This window comes from Lutjanus erythropterus, chromosome 13 (assembly GCF_056507025.1).
Source record: "Lutjanus erythropterus isolate fLutEry1 chromosome 13, fLutEry1.hap2, whole genome shotgun sequence".
NCBI lineage: Eukaryota > Metazoa > Chordata > Actinopteri > Lutjaniformes > Lutjanidae > Lutjanus > Lutjanus erythropterus.
The window spans coordinates 13304297-13325317 of record NC_139329.1 but is presented as its reverse complement, the minus strand read 5'-3'; the positions used below and the strand labels follow the sequence as shown (position 1 = coordinate 13325317).

Here is a 21021-nt window from a genome sequence, read left to right as displayed (position 1 = left end):
TTAGATAATAATTTGGTTTACAGAGTGCTCTGACATACAAAGCCATACTTCTTCAGGACTTTTATTTGTAACAGAGTCTATTGTGGTATTTTTATTTTTCCCTGTGTAAAATGATCTGAAACTTCTTCCACAACTTAGTGTAAATGAACTAACGTTGAAGTTACACAGTATAAAAAGCGGGGAAAAAAATCCACCTCAGACTCGACAAACTATTTCCTTTATTAGAAAGAAATCCTTGGAGGTATAAGCCCTCAAAGAACTCTAAAATGTTATGATGTTACATGCCTTATATACAGTTATATACATAAAAGTGCAATGTCACAATGGGTAAGCTGTTTTATTTATTATTAATTATGTCATATAACTGTTTGGAAAATGGCATCATTACTTATTCATGTGTCTTCCTTCTGCACTGCATTTTCTCAAAAACACAGCATTGGACATGAAAATGCAACAGTACAGAATGTCTGAAGTTCCTCTAAAATATTTTCAAAGGCACTTTTCACAAGTACATACTACAGATGTACATAAACACCACAGAGTAGCTTAAAGCCTACAGACGGCAGAACTGAGGCCTACTGTTGATGATGTTAACATAGTGACAAAAGCACACTGTTTTTTTTTTTACAACTGGCTTCATACTGTAGGTGGGACACGTGTGTGTCTGGATATTTAATCTACACAGTTTGTTCTACGTTGTTTCTACCCAGAAACACAACAAAACATAACAAAAATATTTACAAAAATAATGAAAGTTAGTAAGTCAGAAAATCAATGATCTTTTGATTATTATACACACAATATCTGTCAAGTCAAAGAGAGTGTAAACCTGCTGTTAGAGAGCATTGCTTATTCATTGCAAACCAAGTGTTTTCTGTGTGTTACTACGCTAACCAAACATTTCCAGGACATGCACCCACTTCTGTTATTTCTACAGTACAGAGGTTATTTTTGAAAAAAGACATACAAGGGCGCGGTCGCACAGTTAGAACTCTGGCACATACAGTTTTTACGGAGCTATTGCGTTTGAAATTATTACTCGACCTGGACACGTATGAGCTGACTGACAGGCTGTTCCATCGCCGATTGTTCCACGTATGCCGTTTTCTGCCACGCGTCAGGCGTTTAGAGGTGTCATCGGCCTCAAATGCAGACAATCCACAGAGGAAGCCTCAGTGTCAGTCAGAACAATACAAAAAAACACGTCAACATTCTCACTTGAACATAAAACAAGACTCGAGGGACACAAAGCAAGCTGCTGTTTTCAGAGACTTTCAGAAGCATAGGAAGCAGGGTGAACATATTAGGAGGCTTTTACACTAACAGTCATTAGGTCCATGGCTACCAGCAGCACTCCCACAGGGCACTGCTATGAGTCTATACACATCAGTCAATATGAAGAGAATACCTACATCATATATGGAGGGTCAACATCCATGCTTTAACTTGCACAGTCATGTCTTTGGGTAGATTGAGCCAAGCAAGGCATAAAAGAAGCTACAGCATGTGTTCCACACCATATTAATAGCATATGTGTTGTATATACTGTAGGTAGGAGATGAACTATAGTCTGAATTTTTCACACTGCTCCCCATAGATTATACAGATGCAAAGGCATAAGTTATTAGGCATATTTTATCCCTGCATCATGAGTTATCATGAATGCATGTAATTGTTCAAAGTTCATAATGAAGTAGTGGTTTTCTCCAATAGTCATTCCAGGCAATATGGAAATATGTTCAACTAAATGTGTGAATCCAGCACAGAGGTGATCTTTGTACATTTCTGAGACACGACAGCTGGTACGCCTTGACAAATAAAAAGTTGCAGAGTTTACACGCAAGTGAAAAAAAAAAGAAGCATTCTGCTATCAGTACTATCATCTATGAGCAAAGTACCGTTAGTTGTTAAGGGCTCTTCAGGCCCGTAAATCAGTCCAACCTTCAAACCATTCATCTCCAGGTAGTCACAGCACCTTTAGAATATTTAACATGTGAAATCAAAAGTCAGTAAGGCCTTTGAACCAGTTCACAACACCTTCAAGGGCCCTCCTAGGCAAAAAGTTACATCATCTAGCCGTAAATGTGTGAGAACGCCACTCTGAATGTCACTTCAGTTCTCATCCAGCTCCAGGTTCAGGCTCAGTGGTAAACAGAGGAGCGACTGTACATGCAGCGTGTTTTGTTCAAACATACAAAGTTCATGAATGTCTGTAAACTAAACAAACTAGTGTACATTTTCTAAACCTTAAGGAAGCCTTTGTGATTTGTTGTTTGAATTTCTTTAAAAAAAAAGACATTTGTTAGATAATATTAACCTAAGTATATTAACACATAACTGTGTATATGTTATTGAGACAGACCGACAAATCTGTCTACTCTGTAACTCCTAGATCAGTCTCCCTGTCAGAGTCCTCACCACAAGGAGACATCTTTCCCTGTCCAGGTCCATGCTTTTTTACATACTCTTAGATATTATTTGTTGTATGTCTATGAAGTCCAGACAGTGGCAGCATTTGCAGCCCCCCTTGGAGTTGACAGAGTTTTGGTTTCTAGTTTCTGTCCCCGCAGTCACATGGTGCAGGACTTGTCCAAAGGGTCCTGAGGAGCTGGAGGCTGTGCAGCCTGGTTGGACTTGGGCAAGACCATTGGCTTGGGCCTCAAGGCGGGAGGTTTGAGCTGCACCCCCATGCGGGGCGCTACCACGGGCTTGAAGGTGCTCATGGTGTCACTGGAGGAGCTGGTGCTGCGGCGGATGGGTGGCTCAGTGTTGGCGGTGGACCTCAGCATGACGCCGTGGATTGGGCTGAGCGACTCGCTGGAGCTTGCCGGCGTGGGACCCCCGCCGCCGCCGCTGCCACCAGAGGTCTGCCGCTGCTCCAGGGTGTCCAGCACCACGTCGGGTGCGTGCTTGGCTGAGCTCTGCCGCTCCAGCTCGCGCAGCTCGTTCAGAGCAGTGTTCATAGTTTCTTCTATGTCCTGCAGGAGACAGACAGAGTGTGTGTCAGAGAGGAGTAGGGATATGGAAGGATGATAATAACTAGGGCTGAACAATTAATCAAAAGTTTTATCAAAATCACAATATGTCCTACGCATATGTCATATTCAAATCACAGGAGGCCACGTGTTAAAAACAAAATGTGTGTCAAACATTTTACCATTTTAAATTAAATATTGTGCTGCAGAGATGTCCTGGCCTACAAATCATATTTTTACAGATTCTTGCAAATATCACACCATAATGATATGTTTTGAATTCCTTCTAATATCACAAATCATATCGCACCTGCAATGTCAGCCAAAATAATTGTAATTAGATATTTTTTTCAAAATCGTTCAGCCCTAATAATAACACTGAAAGAGCGATGAGTGAGAGGCAGGAAGTGTCGGGTTAAAAATGAGGGAAAATAAAAAGAAAGGGTGGAAGAGTGAAGTGAGAAACGAGAGATGATATTATTAACAAAGACGTGAGAGAGAGGAGAAGACAGTATGGTTTGGTAGGAAACAAAAAAAGGATGTTAACACATGACCACAGTGACAGTCTTTCAAGAAAACACCAAGCATGCATTATACATGCAGAGAGTTAGTGGAGAGTTTCACTTTGGACCGGCACCTCTCCCTGCATGCTAATGACTTTGGATAGCAAAGGAGATGCAGAGATGACAAGACATGTTCATCTGAGCATGCTCCCAGTAGGCAGACAGACAGCCCAGCACAGCTTAAAGCGCTCTCTGTGACCTCTGCTTTCTAATTGAGCTTCTATACAAATGTTATTCATGGCATTACAGTCAAATTAGAACCACCACCTCCCTATCAGCAGTGACTCAAACATGGATGTTTGAACATATATATATATTTTATAATAGCTTTTCATACTTCGGTTTTTTGTACGCTCAAAAGCAAGACAATAATAGAGTCCCAGTGTCGAGCTACGCTCCCTGCTGTCTGCTGCCTGTGAAGCTAGTCTTTTGCGTGTATTTAGCACACAGACACAGTTGCAGCCAGAGGAAGCAGAAGACAGGGACTGACTATGTTTTTACAGGGCGGGGCAGGGCTTTGATGGTGGAGGGAGCTGCGGTCGGGTCGCCGCTCTTCCCGCGCTGACCTGTGCGATGGTCTCCGGGTCCAGGGGCTTGCCACCGTGGTGGTGGTGGCCATCAGTAAAGCCCGTGTACTGGCCCGAAGAGGTAGAGCGGCGAATTGGGGGGCTCTCCATCTTCTTCAGCGACTCGTGGCGGCTGATGTTGGTCAGACTGCCGTGGCCAGTGCGGCGCCGACGTTCAGGGCTGTCCATGGGCACGTGGTTGCGGCTCCGCAACATGTCCCGAGGGCTGAAGTGGCCCAAAACCGGGGAGCCCATCTCTGGGGTGCCTCCGTGTCCTCCATGACCGTGCTGGGAGGGATGCACCATGCAGTGGACATCGCTGGGACGGGCAGGAGGCCGCCGAGATGGTGGATCTGATCTTTTCTTGTGCCTGCTGAGGTAGAAGAGAGGGATGGAGAGGAAATGACAAAAGCAAATTCTTATTTATTGTATTACAGCCTCACACCTAAGATTACACTTTGGGTGAAGCAATTTTTTTTAATTGCAGGTGTTGCAGCAGAACCTCAGATACAATAACTGCAATTAAAAAAAAGTGCTATGTTTCTGAGACATGAAAAACCACCAAGGCACTCGCTTTCTCTGTGTATCGCTATATTCTTAAGCTATGGTGGCCCATCAAAACTACAAATGAGGAACTGTGGAGGACTACCAACCAGGAAGACACCGCTACGACAGTCAAATGGATAGGTCACATCCTTAGGAAGGACACAAATAAGATCACAAGACAAGTCCTCAACTACAATCCACAGGGAAAAAGGAAACGGAAAAGGCCGAGAAACACCTGACATTCCATGCTTGAAGTAGGCTGGCAGGAAGCGAAAGCCCAGACCCAGAAAAGAGTGAGACGGCGAACTCTGGTGGATGCCCTATGCCCCTAAATGGGGTAAAGAAGTCAAGTAAGTCAAGTACCATCTGGCATCTTTCAAAAGTAAACTATTTGGTAACTTAAAAAACAGCCTTGTTTTTGGGTTGACTGCTCTATCTTCAGTAATTTAAAACTTAAATTATCACAACCCCAATTCCAAAAAAGGTGGGATGCTGAGTAAAATGTAATTAAAACAGAACTCCCCCACTCTGTCTTCACCTTTCTGTCATATCTTCAGCTGTCCTATAAATTTAAGGCATAAAAAAGTATTTTTTGTAAATATACACACATTCTCATTTGATGCCGTTCATTTATGCTTATTTGAGGACTTCATTTGGATCTCACTCTGAAAACAGAAAAAAATCAGACATTAAAATCCTCCAAACTGGATCCACAAGGTTTTCTATGTTATAATATGTGGGGGGGGGGGGGGCATATGGCATCGTCAATCATCAGTGCTGTAAGAGGACGTCAGTGCCTAACAACGCAGATGAGCTTGTTTGGAGAGTAGGTAGATTGGACCTGGCTACCAGCCAGAGGAGGAAGGCCTGTGGTTCATCAGAGCTCCAAAACAAGCTCCCTGGGAGAAGCTCCAGCTGCTTCAGCTGTACGGCTGTCCTCTATCTGAACCTGGACCGACACAGCACCGTGCACACCTAATCTGACATCTGAATCATGGGGAGACCGAGCTGAACGTGACTTCATCTCTCTGGTCAGACGCGCGTTGCTTCATACTCACACAGACGCGTGCTTGCTCAGTTACGCATGATGTTTCTCCACAACAACGTCTACTCCCTTGAAGTGCCTCTGTTGCTCCATAAAAGGCCAATAGAGCAGCACATCCTCCTCACTATTGCTCTAACAGGCTCTGCTCTCCATATTTATGACTACCAGCACTACAGTAGCTACAGACAGTCTGAGTCAAGAGCTGTAATGTTTAATCAAAGTAGCTATCATCATTTTTTGTCTAGCAGCCAGATGACTAGATGTGAGCATGACTATGTGCAAAGAACTAGAATTAAATAATATAAATGGATAATGGATTGAATAATTGAAATGACGACAACTTGAAATATTAAATCAATAACATGTGAAAGCTGATACGTGACAGATTAACTATTTTAATTAGTCTGCCGTCTGCATTATTGGTTCTTTGTGATGATGAACAAGCAGAGAATTACTCATCCTTTAATCACTTCTGTGAGGCAAATGGCTTCATTTGAGAGTTTACGTCTGCCTAATGAACGCTGTGTCAGCCATTATCATTAAGATTTACAGGCAGCTTCATCACCGCGCTAAACAAAAAGCAATAATGAGTTTGGATATGAAGGACTGTGACGCTTTCAGAGAATGTAATTGCCGCTTGCCATCTCCCCAGTCGCAAAACTACTCAGCTACATGAACCAGAAAGTCTCAGGCTGACCTAAACGGCTGTGTGTGCTCACGTAAGACTCTAAAAACCCACACCTGCTCACGCACTAACACTGTGGCGTGACAACACAATACAAGAATATGAATTAATGTGCACAAAAAAATAAAACTAAAATTGTCAACAATTTTTGACAGGGTGTGCATAAGACATAGAACATTACATTGTCGTAACCATGTCATGACAGTGGTCATGAACAAGTATGACTATGAATGTTTATGACTGTTGTAATGAATTGTCTTAAGGACATTGTTTGAGATGTCTTTGTTATGACAACTTGATAATATACAAGCCAATAATGTCTTAGTTATGACAACCTGACATTATCAAACTTATAGCAACTGTTTAGCTTTACATTTAACATTACATTGAACTGTCATATACGGTTAGATTTGACACTGGCTGTCAAAAGACCATTATTAAGTCTAAATCACCTCAGTACTGTGCTATGTGGCCTTAAAAACATTTAATGACATCTTTATGAGAAGTCCAAATGGTATCACTTTACTTTGTTCAAGGGCATTATTCATGATACTGTTATAAAAGCATTTGACTCTGTAATAAAACTTAATTATGTCTTTATGACAAGACCAAAATCACTTTACTTGAGGTCCAGGAAAATATTCATGACACACTCACACAGTCTGACGACAGAGCACAGTAATAAGGTGATTTAAACATAATAATGGTCTGATGACAGCCTGTCCTGTCAACTTTGCATTAAAAATAACATAACTGACCAGATGACACTGACAGCAGTCATAAACATTCATAAAGACTTGTTCATGTCCGTGACAGGTGTCATGACATGGTTACGACAGTGTAATAACAGTCTTATGCACATCTCTTCAAATGAAGTGTTATATTATCCTTTGATGATAGTTAATGCAAAAAAATGAAAGTGAAGACTCATTGGTAAAGCAGTACAGGCTGGAGTGTCTGGTGAGAGAAAAATGTTTTTTTCTTCCTGACTGCAGTGAGAAATCTGAAATAGTAAACAACTGCAGGAACCACTGACAACCTGCAGGGGGAGCAGTCTACATTCATAACAGCAGTCCTCCTGTGGGAGACAGTGCACAACAACAGGCACTGCAACTTACTCTGCAAGATGTCACCACAGCGACAGCTCACCCTTTGTTTATTGTGGCCGTGGCTGATGATAATGAAAATCACAACTCATTCATCATTTTCTTTCCCACAAAACAGAAAATGGACAAACTGTTATAAAGTGGTGTGATCTCATCAATGCACATCCCTGCCACAAAAAGACGCACCGACATAACTGTCTTGTTTAAGGACTTTTGCTGTAGTCGTGACTCATGATGCCACACTGTAGTAGTGGTCCCATCTGGTGAGCTTGTTGTTGATTGAGAATACCAGGAGAGGAAAATATCTAAATAAAGCTCAGATATAAATGATTCAACACCTGTGAGGACTGTCTGAATGGAAGAGCAGAAGAGCGAGTGGGGGCGGCAGACAGGAGATGAAGAGAGACAGACAGGGAGAGGTGGGGGTCACCTGGGAGCTGGTGGTGACAGGTAGAGAGTGTTGTAGACAGTGGCTTTGAGAGGTAGAGGAGCTCCATTACGGCTGATGTGAAAAAGAGGATTCATTCAGGTATATTCCGCCATCTGCATACAAATACCTGCAGCTGGTGTAAATATTGCCTCTAGGATGAATCATCAACATTTCAACAGTGAAGTAGAGGGAGTGAAAGAGTGTGGCTCTGAATAAAATAGCATTTGTTCATGTGTTTGGCAAGAGCCAGTAACAGACGTTTCAAGGTCGCTCACTCACTTCACCACCAGAAATGCAGCAATGAAGAGGCAGAGGAGCAGGAGACAAAATACTGGCAAGCCACCAGCACACCCTGCCAAAAAGACTGAGGTGTGATTGGATATGTGTGTGTCTTCTCTCTGTGTGACATCCCTCCCTATGCATGTACATATACAGTATGTACAGGATGTTCCAGTCGGGCCAGCAGATGACCAACCACCACTGTGAAATAGGTATTTAATGCTCATGCTTTACAACTGGACCTGTCTGGTCAGTGGGAATAAAATAGAGCCGGAGACGTGTATTCCTCCACTGGCAATTAGGCTGAGAGGGGTGAGCTGAGGATACAGACTGACAAGAGGAAGCAGCACTGAGGATTGGGTGCACGCTGTTCAGGTCGTCCCAGCTTGCTCATATAACCGGCAAATCAGATACACGCTGTTACGCCGCGCTTAGTGCAAGCTTTTCAAGTGTCTGTGTTGGTATTCACACCTGAAGCTATTTCAGCATCTTGGATGATGCAACAGTGAGGTTGTTGCAGACATGCTGCTAGACTGACAAGTTGTTATTGGATTGGACGTCTGTCATTAGATAAAGCCAATGTGAAGTCCAAGATGTGTTGTGGTGGAGGACTGGCACTAATTAACACAGTTGGATGCTTGTCAGCCTTGAAAAAAATGTATCTTAATGTTTCCTGCATTATTGAGTGCAATAAGAAATCCTAAATAACAATCTTTATAATGAACACAATTATTCTAAAATACTAAAAGAACCTTTATGCACTTCATAAATCATGGCTGTTTTTTGAAATGTACTGTGACATCTTTTCCTTCGGGTTTCACATTATTGAAATTATTATTTTATTATTATGCATAACCAACACATCTGCTGAGCAAGACCACAGACGACTGTGAGCTGACACTGTGTCAAGCAAACCTGAAACACTCAAGAATCTGCCAAGATAAAGGATACTACATTGACCATTATAAGCTTTATCAGGCACCTGACAACACATCTGGATATGTGAGTCGCTTTGTAGATTAATATGAAAGTTCACGCCTTTGGAGACTTAGCAAATATGTTTGGCTTGCAATAAGCTATCTAACATGACTGCAAAATCCGTCCCGTATTTCCTAATTTGTCATTATCTGCGGTGTTTGGGACATGTCTGCGCGCCACAAACCTGGAAAAAGATAGTTGATTTTTGAGTCTCATAAACGGGTGGTCAAAAACTGACACGTCAACATGCTGATTGCTTGTTCTGAGCCCCCAACCCAAAGCATCTGTATTTGACAACCTGGGAATGGGACTATCAACTGTCTTTCTCTAAAATCACTTTTTTTCACCTGTATTTCACTCTCTAGGTCGCTTGACCACCATAAGTGTGAAGATTCTGAAGACTTTCTTTCTCCTCTCACGATAACGTTCCCTTTCCAAACAGATCGCAGCTACAGCTGTCCAGTACACAGACCAGACATAAAAATAAAAACTCATAATTTTTAATACACTTGAGTTTTTTTTCCTGGGAAAAACACAATAGAACATTATGTATTTAAAGGGGCAAACGTTTAGATGTTTGTTAATTTTGTAGAGAATGCAAAGTTTTAAATTTAAAAGGACAGATTAATTAATTCAAATTGTTTAGGAGAGGCTTTAAAAGCTCATTATGTAAGTTCGGCCACTAGGGGTCTCTCTCACATTTAAAACAAGAACAAAACTTAGTTTGATGATGCTGTGAAGTAGAGTGGAATCATGGGAGTTATTTTCTTCATTGTTAAACAACCACTATTGCAGATGAAACTTTTATCTGACAAGACTCAGGGAAGAATCATGTTTACAGGTAACTTAATGTATTAAGTTACATTCACGTTAATGTTTTGAAGTTATTTCAACTAGCAGCTAGTAGGAAATGCACCATTACCTCTAATAAATTATAGATTTCTCTGGGTTTGACCATTGTTGAAAACATTTGGGATAATGCAAATAAACAAACTAAACAAAATATATAACATAAAGCTAGCGTTTTTAAATATATTTATGCTAAATGTTACATATTATAGCTTTAACATTGCAGTCCAATATGTCAAACCAACCTGGTAATATAGGCCTCAGAGATCCTGGTGTCAGTGGGCGAGCCGAGGTCTTTTCCCGAGCATTTATCCTCTCCAGCGTGGCCGCTGCTGGCCTCGCTGTCAGCCTTTTGACTCAGAGTGTCTGAGAAGTTGTCATCTCTGGGACACAGAGACAGAGTGACATTGAGACATGGAAAAGGGAAGTGGGGGAAAAAAAGGAAAAATCAGCAAATCAGTCGATCTTTCATATTTGCACCATTCTTCAATGACAGTATTTGATATCAGTTTCCGGCAAGTCAGCACGTCTCCCTCCCTCCTCCAAGGTCCAGAGAGTCAGATGAGTCATATTCCCGGGCCTCTCAGTATTCTGGTGGTGCACTGTGGTGGTGGTGACATGCACACACACATACACACACACAAAAAAGCCAGCTGTATGGGTTTCAGTGAGGTGTGTGTGACAAGATACTGGGTACAGTTGGTGCCTGTCAGGTGGCAGTAATCAGAGCTACTGAGCTGCACTGCTGCCTCTGCTGATGAGTATTAGCTGATAGAAACCACAGTCACTTATTCAGTGTATCTGCATGAGTGCACACAGACACAGCCAGAGCAAGGACGAGCACCTCTCCAAAGCCGAAGCGGTGGTGGTAAACAAAATTTGCAGACAGAGACGAGAAAGTTTGAACATCCCGACAGCTGAGGCGTCTTGAGGGAGACTTCCTGTCCTGAAGTGGTCTCTCAGACATCTCTCTCCATGTTTTATTCTGGGCTCTTTTATGGGACAAGTGCAGATCACCACCCTGTCTGCTCTTTGCACTCTGCAGCCTGCTCTGTTTAAGTAGAGAGCAGGACGTTACTGAGCTTGGGGACAACCCATACAGCTGTAAATTCCCCTGCTCTTTCATTAACTAAGAAGACACCCCATCAGCGGTGCCCCTCCTGGTGAATTATTGATAGAGGCACACTGATGGGACAGCAGCGGGAGAAAGAAAAGAAAAGGGAAGAAGGGTGGCATACTAAATGGCCATTTTGTCGGCCAGCTACTAAGTGATTGGAGTGATTCTGTTCTCGTCCTAACGAGACAGTGAATCCTGTCCATTAGGCACCAACAGTCGCCATGGCAGTGTGTGTGCTTGTTAGTGCTGAGAGCGGGAGACAGTGACAGAAGGGCTGGTTAAGGACCCTGGAGATGGTGAACTTCCCAAAGCTGAGCGGGGACGACAGCGGCACACAGGACAAACAAGGCTGAAGGTCCTGTACGCACAACCCAACAGTCAATTGATGGCCAGTGGCCTCTTATGGAGCAAAGTCACTAAGGACAAGAGAGTTGTTTAACCCATAGGGACATGATCAGGGAAAGCCAGAGGATTCTTCTTTAAACCATAATTCTTAAGGCTCTGGGTGGAGCTGGTAGTAGAAAGGAACATTTCCTCAGTGTACCACCTACAGGAATTTTTAAAACATGTGACAGCAAGACAGAGAGTGTAGAGCCATGCTAACCAGGTTGTGAGGCTATCCAAAATCTTTAAAATCAAACTGATGATTGGCTCCATGTTTCTGTAGGTCCAGCTGATTCATTTCAACTTGTTACCTTCTCCGTGCCAGACTCCCTTTAAATCTGTCATTTTTGAAGTTTACCATACAAACAAATGTGTGCTGTTAAACTTTTATATGTAACTAGTAACCATTTATTCTACATGTAAATGATACAACAAACACCACATTATGATGGTGAAATCTCAACTTCTATTCATTGATTTATGTTCCTACAAACTTGCTATGGAAGTAAAGTGATATTACAACACATTGTTTGATGTGATTCAAAAAAGGACATTTTTATGTACAAACATCCTGTTCTGGTGTTTGACATATGAGCTGAACTGTTCATGTTTGCCAGAAACTTTAATTTGATAATTTTTCAATGGAGTATAAACCTGCCTTTGTTTATACTGCATCTTGGCTGTGCTTGGAGCTAAATGTTAACACGCTACTTATGTTAGCGTATAACATTTGTCCGTTGTACCAGGTGTACTTAGCACTAAACCAGGTCAGACTGATGGGAATTACATTAGTTTTGCAAGAAATTCATCATGAAAGTATTGGACAAATTGACCTGAGTTTAGTACTTCAGGAAAAGCTATCACAATTAATCCTGTTGAGATCATGAATGTCAGTACCAAATTTCATGCCAATCCATCCAAAATTTGTCAAGAAATTTCATTCTAGGTAAACTACAAATGTCAACCTGCAGGGACGCTATAGGTAAAATCAAGGGATGAACAATGTCAGGAGGATTAATCCTCTGGGGGCCATGAAAGTACAAGATTTCATGGCAATCAACTCAATAGCTGCTAAAATACTTCAGCAAGGCTAAAAATAAAAGTTTTGCTTTGAGGCAGAATTCTCACACAGTTTATATAAAAAAGCCATAAACTGCTCGATAAATTCATGTTTTGTCAGATTTTATTGAGTTCCCCCCCCCCCATTTTTCCATAGCTAGTCTACTGACAAGAACTTTCCACAGCAACAGACCAGGTTGTTAGAGATGATCTGACCTTTGCATGCAAGCTCTGTGCATGACACAGCTTCTTTGTTTGCATTTAAAACAAGAGGTAAAATCTCATAGGCATATCAGTGCAACCTTTAGTCTACATGTTACTAATGATGTGTTCACTTTAATTCATATATCACTATAAATGTACCTTAAATTATACTCTCATAACCTTGATGTTGATTAAATACATTTATGTACTTCTCAGTCATATCTAAGAATATGCTTAATAAAAAAAAACACTCACATGTCTTGGACCACAATATACTGATGTGGCACCAGGCCATCAATGCCGTTGTGGCGTCCCTCCCACCAGTCTTCTGATGCCCGCTGATACAGCAGCAGGGAGGCGCCCTTCTTGAAGGACAGCTCTCGGGAAGAGCGCCCGACGTAGTCAAACTTGGCAATGGCTTCAATGGGTTCGCCCTCTATCAACGGAGAGAGGATTACACAGGTCAGGCATGTCAGACAGAACAGGGACATCAGGTACAGACAGTTATTATCGCATGTGCAAACATTTGTAATGACTGATGCAAGTGGTTCAGTCTTATGAAACAAAAATCTAAATCCAGACAGACAACACATGCACTTAAATACACGTTGGCTCACTTCTAGTATCAGGTCTAATCCTGGCATGTTTGTGCACATGGTCGCTCATGTGTGACAGTCTGTGCACATGGAGTTCAAGTGTGCTGAGCCAGTTGGTTATTTTAGTTGTAGTCAATAGTAACCCGGCTCTACAACAGCAGGCCGGGGCCACAACAGGCCCTGAGGAGCTTTAGCAGGATAATTATAGAAGCTGGTGAGAGGAGATCTATATGACTCAGGGCCATGTCAGTCACTGTATGGATCATTAGACTGGACTGATATCTACTCAATAACTGTACAAGCAGAGACCTGGATTGGTGACATGGGAAATGAACATGGGAAAGACCAAGAAAAGCTGTTAAATATATATTGTTGGTTTAAATTATGAGTAAGGCAAAATGAGAATAACTGGTTGAGTACATTTGTGCAAGTACATTAATTAATGTGAAGAATTATATTTGTGCTTAATGATATTAATTTTTACAACTGACCTTTCTTAAGCCCCGCCCCATTTTACTCTATGCGCCAATAACAGTTACAAACTTGGTACCTTGGTGAACTTTCTCCTTTTCCTGTAAAAGCGACATGTAGGGTGACATCTTGAGTTAGCTAATGCTAGCAAAATGCGAGCTAATTAGCTAGGTAATGATTGGTGTCGATTAGCTAACTAGTTAAGTAGCTTTTCACTAATTACACCACCTTTACAGGCCCTTCCAGCAACATCTTCAAAATCTGTTCAAAAGGGGCGGGGCTTAGGAAGGATCAATTGTCCTGCAGTCAGAATCTAAAATGAGTTCCCAATTTCCATGCTGAATATTATAACATATTTAAAAGCTTCAAAAGCAGAATCTGAGACTATTTAATACTTTTTAAGGCCTTTTGTTGCTAAATGTGAATTTAAGATGTTTTAAGACTTTTTAAGGACCTGTAGCCACCCTGTTACTGCTCTCTCCAGGTCCATTATTTTTTAAATCACTAGAAATCAGTCTTAAGATGACATGTATCCTGAAGAAAACATCTGTATTTTGAACAACAGCTCTGGTCGGCTCTCCTATTCAAACGCGTCTCCAAGCCAATATGCATGCACTACAGCAACACAGGTCTAAAAATAGCTTCTTTATTCCTCCCTCGCTCCTACCTCTACCCCTCTCCCATCTCCCTTTCTCACTTTAAGTCAGACAGGGGGTCCCTGGACAGATGCAGCCTCACCCTAACACAGGCTCTCTATATAAACTGGGAACAGAGTAAATGGCTGAAGCTTGTATGGGCTGAAAAAAGCCATCATGGTATGTCTTTCACAGGAGCTTAAAAATAATTCCCAGATGAGCAGAGAGGCCACGTGAGAGAGTAAAATACAGGAGTGATTCTGAGCAGAGTGGAGGTTTCTTCATTTCTACCTCCTTTATTTCTATTAGAACCTTTAACTTGCCACCTTCCTGGCTTCACTCGCTTCTCAGGCCTGACATGGTGGATGTGACGTGGCTGCAATGAAATGTGACAAGCAGGAATTTACTGCCTGAATTAATTGGGCAGCACTGCGGCGGACAAGGCTGTTAATATAGTTGACGGGGGCCTTATCGGTGTAGGGGATTTCTCTTCTTCTCTATTTTTCCCATCTCTTTCTCTCACTTCAGCCTATCTATCCATCTATTTGTCCATCTGCAAATGTTTATCCACGGCGCACACACATACACACACACCAGCACTGCAGTGACGTGGCTGCGGCTGAGAGCAGCAGGCCATAAACTCAAATCTCAGTGCGGTAAAGGATCCCCTCTGTCATGTTGTGCAATTATAACTGAGAATCGCTTCAGACCCAACCACCCGAGGTTACACACACACACACCCACTGCAACTGGAGTTAAAGAAATGCTGAACCGTGAGAGTTGGAGGCCTGTGGTGTAAGAGATACGAACTGTCAGATGCCTTACACAAGCCAGTGGAGCGGAGTTGGAGGGGATGTTGCTCTACATCCATGTTCATACATAGAAATAGGGGAGCAGGAGCCTGGTGTGAGACACGGTTGGGATCAATACAATAGGAGGGGGTATGATATTCTCTTCTGTCCACCCCTTTCTCAGAAGACAAATATTAATCTACAAATAGAGCAGGAGACTTCATGTTGGACCTTGACGCGGCTCTTTGTGGGGAGAAAAGGATTCTTGTGTAGTAAATTACACTGCCCTTAATCATGCTCAGTCCAGTATACAGTATGCCTTCTGGGGCACTTGACAACAAGGACATCCTACTCTGCGGCTGCACTGTGATATATAATCAATGTGCCAGTTAGCTAACCTCTGACCTTGTAGTGAATTTACCAGCAGATAACATCAATGTATTGATGGTGTGTGAGAAGTGCCACTCTACAAACTGACAATTAATCTCCAGGCACGACAGCCGCGGCCTACGAGACTATCATGTGTGTCAGTCCAGAGCAGAGGGACCATGTATAGTTTGTGCCTTTCTTGTTTCTTTAAGTAAGAATGAATAGTTTATTTTGGTCAGTAATCAGTTATTTTACACAATAAAATTCACGTCCAGCTACTGAAAAAGGAATAGGCTGAAGATGAAATACCTTAAGATAAGATAACCCATAACATCAGCAATACAGAAGACAAAGAAAGAGAGAAAGAGAGAAAGAAGGAAAGTTGCCTCTCAATTATGAATTATAAATTATTTTCCATGTCAAGGCTTTTTTGAAACAGAGAGAGCAACACAATTTCACCTCATCACTAAGCCCATCCATAGTTTAACTCCCAAAACTAAAACACATCTGTATTTTACATTGGTTCTCACTTGACATGTTTCAAAGATGCAAAGCCCTCTCAATAATTCCCTTCTAATTTCTTTTAATGTGCAAAAAAACATGAAATCTTTTGGTATTAGTGGAAGAAATAAAGAGGAGGACAATTTGATTTTGACTTGATTTTCAAAATACAGATGATGAAGCATAGTGGCTCTCATGTACTATTATTACATCTAGGTCAGAGTACTTAAGCATCCAGTTTTCAGAAATATAAATGCCTGGTTACATTTCATTCATGTGGTGTCGAGTTGTTGTCTGTTGACATCAAACATGCAGAAACATGGTGGATAAAGTAAAATGTTTGGTTGCTAACTTTTTATTAATTCATGTCTTGCATATCATTTTTTGCTCATATGTAATTTATAATATGGTATTAGGTTATAACTGTTAGTTGCAATGGAATCATGTGAATGCAGCGTCTACTGCCATGTTAGCATGAGGCTGTACTAAGGCACAGTGGTGCTTTGAGCTTAATGCTAACATTGGCATCCTAACATGTTGATGTTTAGCAGGCCAAATGTTAACCATGTTCACCATCCTCAAGTGTAATCAGACAACTTTTCAGCCCCCTAGCATTTCAGAGTGGTATTATTGTTGTGCCACTGTGGCGAAGACAACAGGTGTCATGTTGAAATCAGTTTCCCCATTGATACATGTCCCCTCTTACCATATTCTGCTACGCCTAACCAACCCTACCCCTTATATCTGATGAGGAAATTCATTTTGACACAACACTGGATTGCTTTCTGTCTGGAGTCAGAGTCTAGCTCTGTGAAGAAATGATCAACAATACTTTGGAAATAAGAGGAAAGAAAGAACAGGTGTCCCTGAACAGGTACACTGAAATTGTCACAGTCTTATATTGAATTCTGGGACAGTCCTGAGGTTAGGCTGCTGTACCGATGTCAACTGCATTTTAATAGTTTGAGAAACCATGTCCTGAATAATGAAACAGTGAACCGGTGAATCCTAAAACTAAATATGGAGTTTAATCCCAGATCAAATGTACATTAACAGGCCTTAACATCTGTGACTGTTAATTGAGGATTGTAATATTATGATAAATATATGTATTTTGTTTCTTGTCTTAACATTTGTCATATTGCAAATGAAGCTGCTGTGAGGAAAGAAAAATTCCTCTCGTTCCAGACAACAGAAGTATTATCATTATTGTTATTCCTCTGCACAAACCAGGCATCAGGGTGAAACGTGAGTCTGCGCATTTAAGTAGTTATAATGGTGACATCATGTTGCTGGGAAGAATCGTGCCCAGTGGCAGATTCGCATAGTGAATAATCATTGGTTATAGGAAACCAGTTTAAAGACACAGTGTCATTATTCTTTAGCTGCTACACTTTACAATCAACAACTTCTTAATAATTATAAGTCATACAAAGAGTTGTCTATTTCCACTTTAATTTAGTATGTTAGCATGCCAACAACTGCTATACAGTGGAATGATTAGTCATTTAAATTAGTCATTTCATATCAAATTAACTGTCAACTATTTTGATAATTGATTTGAGTCATTTTTTAAAGAAAAAGTGTTCAAATTCTCTATATTATCTGCTGTGGACAGAATATTTTTTCATCCAGACAGTTAGAAAAGTCTTTGGGAAATGCTGCTAAATGACTTTCTGGGTTTTTCAAAGACCCTGTGGTGTTTATTTTTCGGTAAATTGGCTGCTCAGCTCTTGTGGCCAGAATATAATCGTAAAACATGGGAAGCACAAACCGGGGCTGAGCTTTATAAAAGACCTTACCAGCTTTATCTTAAAAATCACACTCGCCCCTGATGAAAGCAACAATCACTACGCTTTACTTTCTGCATGTGCTCTGTGTAAATCTGCCCAGTCCAGATCATCTATCTGAGATAATGAGCTCTAACACCCCAGGGGGGCTGCGCTGAGCAGATTCTGAGACAGCTACTTAGACCAACATGTTGAATGACTTTTACTCCTCTCTCTGTCCTTCTGTCTGTCTGGTGTTTACTTGGTCGGAGGGCAAATGCATTTTAAGCCTTGGGAAGAAAGAAGAGAATAAACATTTTAAACAGTTTGTCAGCCGACAGAATCAAGCGCTGGTAAAAAAAAATAAAAAATAAACAAACAGGAAAAGACGTTCGCTTTTGTGTCTGAAATCCAAATGAGGTCATGGAGATTTAAAAATAACTGATGACAATAACTTGACCACAGTTCAAGACTGCACAGGGAGGGACTCAGGTCAGTGAGGACATCCTCCCAGTCTGCACGGAGAAGCCTTTGGAACAAAACCGTGGTAGTAAGGGATTTCTGGAAAACATAATCTTCCATTAATTACTCAAAGAGTTGATAACTGCCATCTGTGTATAACAGTGGGAATCCTCACAGACAGACGTTTCCCTGTTTGATGATATGTCCTTTTTAGTTGCAGAGGACGTCCAGATGATGATTTTAATTTGGGGGCTGTGATTTACAGCTGATGTAAGAAGAGGAAATAAACCATATTTCCAAACTCTGTCTATGGAGACTGATGACGAATGGAGACAGGGAGCCCCTAAAAATCATCTCTGGGTGTGAAAAGCAGACAGGATTGGGGCCGTTGTCATCACCATGGAAACAGGTTTGGGGAAGTCTGTTACTAAGGTAAGATATGAAGACTTCTTGACTACAGGTGGACTCTTCTTTTTTGCTATATTGTCTGCATCTGGTCAGCTCTCTGTCACAGATATTTAGCACTTTTTAATGAGCTAATGAGCTATGACTAATGAGTTTTATTGTCTTTTTCTGCTTTTTGCTTGAAGTTGACAGCAACGTCTGACCCCGGCTGATATTTTAGCTCGAACTCAAGTCACTCGCTGTTTGATTTGGACCAGACCAACTGGTATCCATTTCACTCAAATAAAGGACCACATGTATGATCACACAAAATTTACTGTATCCCACCATGCCTGTGTGAAGTCTATTGTATCCTCCAGTGTCTATATGAGCCTGGTGTTCTTTTGTAATTTATTCCCATTTCTCTTGGACACATGGAAAAGTAGTTAAATGCAGAGAAAACACAGACTGTGTAATTTTCGAACAGCTATTAAAACCTGACACTGTTGATACATACACTCATACATTTGCTATTATTTTACAAATCACTATTTTCACAAGGAAATAAAAAAAATCAAGGGACCTGAAAATTTTAACATATGGCTATGACCCATGGGAAAAAAGACCAATCTCCCAGGGGATCCAGGGGGTGCAGACCACCGTGGAATTTGTAAAAGGAGGGATGTAGTAGTGTCCCGAGGCCCCAAGGGAGAAGCAGAAGCATTAGAATATGAATGGCTGTCCATCACTGTGAGCCCGGTTCCCTAGCTCTTCAAGGTTACTGCATTTAACAGGCTGAAAGGCAGGATTAGCTGCAGAGAGCTGGGTTTAACCCTTGCAGCACCACAGACATGCGGGAAAGCTTACATTTGTACACAGCATATGGATGGGACAGTACAGTATTTTACTTTATGGGTGAGTGTATGTTCTATGACAGCTTAATTAATGTGATGTTCAGTGAATGTTAATGTAAAAAAGCAATTTGGTAGAACAATATAAGGAAACATGGTTAAAAAAGGGCAAATCACACACATACACTGGGTTGCACGAATAAAGATTCATTAAATCTGAGATTAGTTCTAATGAGAGTTTAGCAAAACTTAGTTTAAAATGAGTAAATCCAGATTTGAAATTATGTAGAGCTCTTTTGTACAATCACTATCTTAGTTGGTAGATAAATCAACATGGAGTTGTTAGAGATGACCAAAAACAAAATAAATAAATAGAAAATATATTTGAGCTTTTATCCAGACCTAGTAAGTATAAAAGAGTTGAGAAAACCACATATTTTTGGTTGCTCTATATTCTTTAACAAAATACTGCATTGTTAGCTGGCTAAAAAGTAAAAAACAAAAAACACTAAAAGTTCTGTTCATGCGCTAAAACTCAATTAGGTTGAGTCTGTCCCTTAACTTTTTAAGGAACTTGATTATTTTGCTTAATCCATCTCAAGAAGGCACCAATTTTCAAAGTTAAACCTCCTCAAGATAAAGTTCAAAGTTTAATACTGGATCATATTTTAAGTTTGAGTTTAAAGTTTTGCTGAAACAGAATTAAATTTAATCTAGGTTTAGAGAAAAAGAGAGGTTTAAATTTAATCTTTCTTATATTTAAGCTAGTTTAAAAGTTTCATGTGATCATGTACTACATACATGCATGTATTTTGATTGTCACTCACCGTCCTCGCTGGTGTGTGTCTCTGTCCCTCCCTCATTGTCTACCTCCTCCAGGGCTCCATGCTCACTGTAGGGGCTCTCACTGTGGGGGACAACATGCAAACCGTCAGGGTCACAGCCAAGACAGGGTCAAGGGTCAAGGGTCCAGGGTCATGACACCGTTTCAAAACAGACCAAAAAAAAAAAAAAAAAAAAAGTTTTTTTTTCCCTCTTGTGTAGCTTTTCTATATTTTTTCTTTCAGGAAGTAAAAGTAGTTTGAAGACACCTTTTCTGCCTAATTCAGTTTTCAGTTTCAGACCTTTGCTCAAATCTCAACAGTCAAATGTTATTTGATAACATTATTTGGAGGGGTGTTCATAAGAGTGACATGACACTGTCATAATTATAACATGACACCTGTCATGAACATAAGGGAGTCTTAATGAATGTTTATGATTGTTGCCATTTAAGTATCATTCGGTAGGTTATGTCATTTTTAATGCAAAGTTGACAATGTCTGAGAATCTTGTTATGGCAAATTGACATTAACCACAACAACATAACCATATGTATAATCTTTATAAACATACCAAATTAAACA

General features: G+C 40.9%; 1 protein-coding gene across 3 annotated transcripts in view; it reads right to left on the bottom strand.

The window, feature by feature from the left end:
* Window positions 1-201: 201 nt before the first annotated feature.
* srgap1a (SLIT-ROBO Rho GTPase activating protein 1a) overlaps window positions 202-21021 on the bottom strand; it is a 111207-nt gene continuing 90387 nt past the window's right edge. For 2 of the 3 annotated variants that reach the window (XM_084735051.1, XM_084735052.1), the window contains exons 18-22: window positions 20443-20522; window positions 13042-13222; window positions 10268-10405; window positions 4105-4477; window positions 202-2978 (exon numbers count right to left, since the gene is read on the bottom strand). In XM_084735051.1, the coding sequence (XP_084591177.1) occupies window positions 2571-2978; window positions 4105-4477; window positions 10268-10405; window positions 13042-13222; window positions 20443-20522 (1180 nt within the window). In that variant the 3' untranslated portion in view covers window positions 202-2570. Of the gene's footprint in view, window positions 2979-4028; window positions 4478-10267; window positions 10406-13041; window positions 13223-20442; window positions 20523-21021 lie in introns of all 3 variants that reach the window. The other variant, XM_084735053.1, reaches the window with a different exon arrangement.